The sequence below is a fragment of the Nomascus leucogenys genome, chromosome 15 (assembly GCF_006542625.1).
Source record: "Nomascus leucogenys isolate Asia chromosome 15, Asia_NLE_v1, whole genome shotgun sequence".
Classification (NCBI taxonomy): Eukaryota; Metazoa; Chordata; class Mammalia; order Primates; family Hylobatidae; genus Nomascus; species Nomascus leucogenys.
The window spans coordinates 85528437-85534436 of record NC_044395.1 but is presented as its reverse complement, the minus strand read 5'-3'; the positions used below and the strand labels follow the sequence as shown (position 1 = coordinate 85534436).

The 6000-nt window shown below is 34.0% G+C and overlaps 1 protein-coding gene across 3 annotated transcripts in view; it reads right to left on the bottom strand.

Moving 5' to 3' along the window:
* Nucleotides 1-365: 365 nt before the first annotated feature.
* LUZP2 (leucine zipper protein 2) overlaps nucleotides 366-6000 on the bottom strand; it is a 594909-nt gene continuing 589274 nt past the window's right edge. The window contains exons 11-13 of one of the 3 annotated variants that reach the window (XR_004033667.1): nucleotides 5602-5679; nucleotides 2894-4469; nucleotides 371-2348 (exon numbers count right to left, since the gene is read on the bottom strand). Coding sequence is in view for 2 of the 3 variants with exons in the window: in XM_030829544.1 (XP_030685404.1) it covers nucleotides 4365-4469; nucleotides 5602-5679 (183 nt within the window). In the remaining variant the exon portion in view is untranslated. Of the gene's footprint in view, nucleotides 4470-5601; nucleotides 5680-6000 lie in introns of all 3 variants that reach the window. The other 2 variants (XM_030829544.1, XM_030829545.1) reach the window with 2 other exon arrangements.

Below are 6000 nucleotides of genomic sequence, written 5' to 3'. Positions count from 1 at the left end.
GAGATTAATTTGTGAGGTGATGGATATGTTAATTAGCTTGATATAATCCTTCCATTTCATGTGTGTTCATATATAGAGACACATCACATTGTACCTATTACATATCACAATAATAATTCATAAATTAAAAATAAAAATTTAAATTAAAAAAAAGACACAATCCCTGTTCACCATGGAACTCCATTTTTTTTTAAAGAAAGCACCGGCAAAATAAAAGATTGTGGGGACATTGGCAAAGAAAGATTAAAGAAAATTTCAAGATGCTATTTAAGAAAAGTTCTTAGATCCTGACACACAGAAGCAAGTACCATTTTTAATGTTCATATCTGCTTTTTCAATTAGTTTATGTAAGATAATATACATTGTATTCTTGTAACAATCTTTATTGAACAAAAATAGGCTATCTTTCAGCATCTTTTATTCTTCATCATTCGACTGTTATTATATAACACAGTCCAAATGAACACATAGTTTGGGGAAATTTAGAACTATACACACAACTAAGAAAATGTCTCCTAAGTGAACAGTATGTGTTTTCTTCACTCTCTAGGTCTGGCCAGTTCAACCTACTCTATGGTACTCTATGGTGTCAATAATTATTTCAGTCTCTGCTGCAATTAGTGCTAATTACAATACCTGAGCTATAAAAATAAAAGATTTCATTATAGCAAAGTTCGCAAATATCGTTTTAGTTCAGTTATCCACATTGTTCATCTAAAATAGTACGTTTTCTTTACATATAACTGTCTTAGACTTGTAATTGAGGATATTTTATGAAACAGATCTGTATCTGAAACAGCACTATGATGCTAAACATTTGCATAAGGAATGAAAAAAAGTTAGCAACCTAGTTTTTTCAATATTCAGATATTTGAGATTACACAGAAAACCACATCCAGATGAATGACTGAATTATTCACTTTTCTTCTGAGCATTTTGGCGTTGGATACACACAGCATTCATTTAAGTTTAATGCATTTTAGGAATGGGTTCAGTCTACATATTTAATGCACATAAAAGAAAACATAAAGCCAAAAGAAATTTCTAATTTAGAAACAAATACATCAAATACATAGCATTGATTACTATTTTAAAATAACTATAGAGAAATACAATTGTTGTTGGTTCTGATTGTACCTCTATTAAAACAAGTTACTCCATTGGAAACTATCTTTTTTCTTAATAAGAATCAATTCCATATTTTTCAAAATGTAAGTAATCTTTCACTGCTTATCATTACAGACACATAATAGAGTTATACTATTTATAGTCAGCATTTAGGTTGATATTTTATTCCATATGAGGATGGCTGGGATTTAAGTGTTAATTCCTTTAAAACAACGTCTGTTTATTTAGTTGTTAATTAAAAGATGTAAGAAATGGCCCCTCTCTCATAGACAAATTCACAAATGTGAGAGAAACATTTTAAACTTATCTGATTCTATTTTAAAGCAAATAAAAATTGAGATAAATAAAATGCATTCATTAAGGTACAGTCATAGAACTTACTGAATAGAGTCTCAAACTTAGCTAGTAAAAGGAACTCTTAAATATATTTTTAAATGTCTCCTGCTACAAGTTTCTTTTTTTTTACTTTTAAAACAAATGATGCAATGAATATAACACAGTAAACCTTGCTGGATGTATAATGCTATATATATTTAAAGGAAAAAGAATACATTGGCCGGGCACGGTGGCTCACACCTGTAATCCCAGCATTTTGGGAGGAGGCTGAGGCAGGTGGATTGCCTGAGGTCAGGAGTTCGAGACCAGCCTGGCCAACATGGTGAAACCCCATCTCTACTAAAAATATAAAAATTAGTCGGGCATGGTGGCAGCTACCTGTAATCCCAGCTACTTGGGAGGCTGAGGCAGGAGAATCACTTGAACCTGGGAGGCAGAGTTGCAGTGAGCCGAGATCGCTCCATTGCTCTCCAACCTGGGCAACAAGAGTGAGATTTCATCTCAAAAAAAAAAAAAAAAAGTCATATGGATCCAAAGCCAACTTGATCAAGCTAGGAATTAATAAAAGGAATTTAGAATACACAGAACATACACAACTTTAAAATGAAGATTGATAAAAACATGATTAATATCAACCTGAGTTCTTACCTTTCAACATGTTATCTCTCATAACAATTTCAGAAAATAATAGCCTGATCCTTCTTTTTTTCATTCCAAAGATGCTTCAAAACATGCTGTGCTAGATTACATGGTGAATAACTTTCCACAGGACCCACAAAGCCTACGAGGGAAGTTGGGCCCCAGTGGGAGGAGGGAGACTGAACGTAAATTAAAACTAAATGATCTGTTTCCCTGTCAGGAACATATGGAGATGGTTAGGGCCACTGAGAACAGTGGGAAAATTACAAGGGACAGGACTTGGGAGACTAGCAGTATTCTAGTTTGTATAATTAAATTATTTTTAGAAATATGAAGGAGTCAGAAGAAACCTCAGACTTTGATCTGTTATTTTATCCTGGTCACCTCATCTGAAAGCTCTATAGATCATCCATAAAGCTAATTATCTTTTTTCCTTGGGTAGCCGGTTTTATGAAAAATATAAATGCCCCTTGACTTACAATAGGGTTACATACAGATAAAGCAATCAAAAGTTGAAAATATTGTAAGTCTAAAATGCATTTAAGATACCTAACCTATGGAAAATCACAGCCCACCCTAACTTAAACCTGCTTAAATGTGCTCAGAACATATACCTCATCCTACAGTTGGGCAAATTGTCTAACACAAACCCCATTTTATAATAAAGTGTTGAATATTTCATGGAACATGTATCACTAGCCCTCCAAAAAATAACAAAATTCAAAATTAAAAGCATGTATAAATTATGAAGCTTTCACAGAATCATCAAAAAATCATTAAGTTGAACCACTGTGGCTGGGATCTGTCTGTGCTAATGAATGACACTGAACTATTCTGAAAATAGAAGTGCTACATAAATATATTATAATATTACTTTTACAGCTAATGATATTTTCCAATTCTCCAAATCTTTAAATTTCTTTTAATAAGCCATTTTGATCAGAGGTATGCCATTAAATCTCAGAACCTAAGTTCATTTATTGATTACAGATTTCTTTTAATATATTTTTATAAACTATCTCCTAGGATACACTGATCCAAATGTATATATTGTGGTTTGACAGATCCATCCTGTAAAACCAATGGTTTAATATGCTTTCTACAGTTGCAAAAAGGTTCTAAACAAAAGAAATGACTTTTCAGTCCAGACAACTTAAGTGTAGTCATTAAGTGAGTCTGCAACTTTGAATGCCCTATGAAACCTATTAATCAGATAATTATTCAAGGGTCAATTCCTCTTGCTTGTGAGCTATGTTCCAATTATTCATGAGTGCATTTATTTGATTAGTGATATTCCTATAGAAAATCAGAACTCTTAAGGATTAACGCTGCCATTGATTTGTTTCAATAACACATTGGTTTTCAAAAAATATGCATCTGGGTTTACTGAATCAACATGGCTATTGTACTTTCATCAAACCCCTGTTTTGTAATATATATAACCTGCTTTCATATTTGTATTTTAGAAGTCACTCTTCATTCCCTATTCCACTACCCAACTTCATACCAAAAATCCTGCCAAGTATTTCAGAAAACTTGGTTATTAGCTTGGAGTAATTCCAGTAGACATACATAGGAGATGTGTCTATAGAATGCCAAAATATTTAATCGTGTCAGAAATTTAGTCATTCATCCAAATATTTTGTCTATATGATGCCAAACATAGTTAATGAATTATGTTAGCTGACAAAATTCTTGACAGAATTGTCTTAGCATTATTTAGACAAAATAATTGTTATTAGTTCAAAATAATACCAATAGCAATAAACACCATCAAAGAAACAACGTATTTAGGTTGGCACAAATTCCAAACTTGATGAAAATGACTTCAGTTGGCTCATGTGGACCAAACCCTTACTGCTATGGTTGTAATTTGGATTCTAAGAATGCTGAGAACCCACAATATTTTATTATCCTCCATTTGATTTTGACAACCACATCATAGAAGTACTGGATATCCAAATGAACCAGGAGAATTACGTGTTAGATGGCATTTGAGTTAAACCAGACCAATTTATATGGGGCAATTTACTGTTGACAACAAAATATTTCTGACTGTGGATATTCAATTCAACTAGGTTATTGTTTAAGGATCATAATTGGTCTGGAATCTTTGAAAATTTGTAGGCTACTTTATAAAGTAACATAAAATTGTGAAAAAGTTGCATGCTTTAGAAACTTAGTATTTCCATCAAGCTTGTGGTCTAAAAAGAGTATGAAGACAATAGCAAATGGACGTTTTTAACACAGTTTCTTAGTATTTACAGTATTTTTTCTTCTCTAGCTGCCATCCCTTCAAAGCTGGTCAATGGTTTTTCTGGGGCTTTTTTCACCTCACATTCAGCACAAGGAGGCATTTGCAATTTCTGTTAAACAATACAGAAAAGACAATTAGAAGAATCAAAATAAATACACTTTAAGGTAAAAATTGAAAAGTCTAACAATAAGAATGGAAATTCATAGACCTCAACAAATATCTCAGAGAAAATGAACACTGGACAGAAATGAAACAAATATAAAGATGCTGATTATATTTCATAAAAGTACATGACAATATTTTGTCTAAAAACAGCAAAACATTTCAAAAACTATTTTGAAAAACTTTGCCCAAACCATTCAACTGTGTTTAATCTAATTCAAAGTTTGAGAATAAGTTAAATCTAACTCCACATTTTAGTATTAAGTGAAATAAATATTAAGAATGTCAATGATACAATATTTTTGGTCAACTATAATACAGTACAAATAAAAATTCAGAATTAAGCTCTTGACTTGTGTTTATTTTGTTTTTGTAAGTAATATGTACTTCTTTTCACCTCCTCTGCTTCCTCAAATACTCTTTAGTCTCCTTTGTCCAAAAAGAAATATATGCCTGTTTGATCATCCCTGTTTATTTTTGTTTTGTTTCCTGTTCTGTGAGACGGAGGGCGCAAGTGAGGGAGAACTCCCCTCACCCTTGACCTTCTGAGGGCCTCATATAGTCAAGCCAAAAGCTTAGTAGAAAGCAGAGCAGCCTTGGAAAAGCCCAGGGGCACCAGGGCTTTATATATAGTACTAGCAAGTACAACATCCTGCCCCAGCTAGAGCAAGAGAGAAGAGTGTTAAATACCATGGATCCGGCCAGGTGCGGTGGCTCACGCCTATAATCCCAGCCCTTTGGGAGGCTGAGGCGGGTGGATCACGACGAGGTCAGGAGATCGAGACCATCCTGGCTAACACGGTGAAACCCCATCTCTACTAAAAATAGAAAAAATTTGGGCGTGGTGGGGGGCGCCTGTAGTCCCAGCTACTCGGGAGGCTGAGGCAGGAGAATGGCGTGAGCCTGGGAGGTGGAGTTTGCAGTGAGCCAAGACTGCGCCACTGCACTCCAGCCTGGGAGATACAGGGCGACTCTGTCTCAAAATAAATAAATAAATAAATAATAATAAAAATAAATAAATAAATACAATGGATCCAATAAGTGTTTTTTGATATAATCAAAATAAAACAAACACATACCTGTGGGATAGGCTCAGTTTCTGCAGTGGCATTACTTGGGGGACTCTCTTTGTGCCTCATTGAACAGGTTCTGCCCTCCTACAAAAGCAGCAATTGAAAATACATCAATGAAGTTAAATAAAGAAAGGGGGAGTTAAAAACGCTCTCTTGAATTCGTCCTGTTGAGAAGATTCTATCACTTTGATCCATACCGAAAAGGCAAAAGCTAGGGACAAAAATCATCACCACAGCAGTGGGATTTCAAGGAGAGAGCAAACATTGCTGGCTGGTTTGGGGATCACAATGGTGCTTATGGCAGTCAGCTACTACAAAGAAGTACAATTCCAATGGAAAATTATTTCCCTGTAAAACATTTAAAAAAGAAGTAAAAGATTATAAAACTACTATATCTACAATACA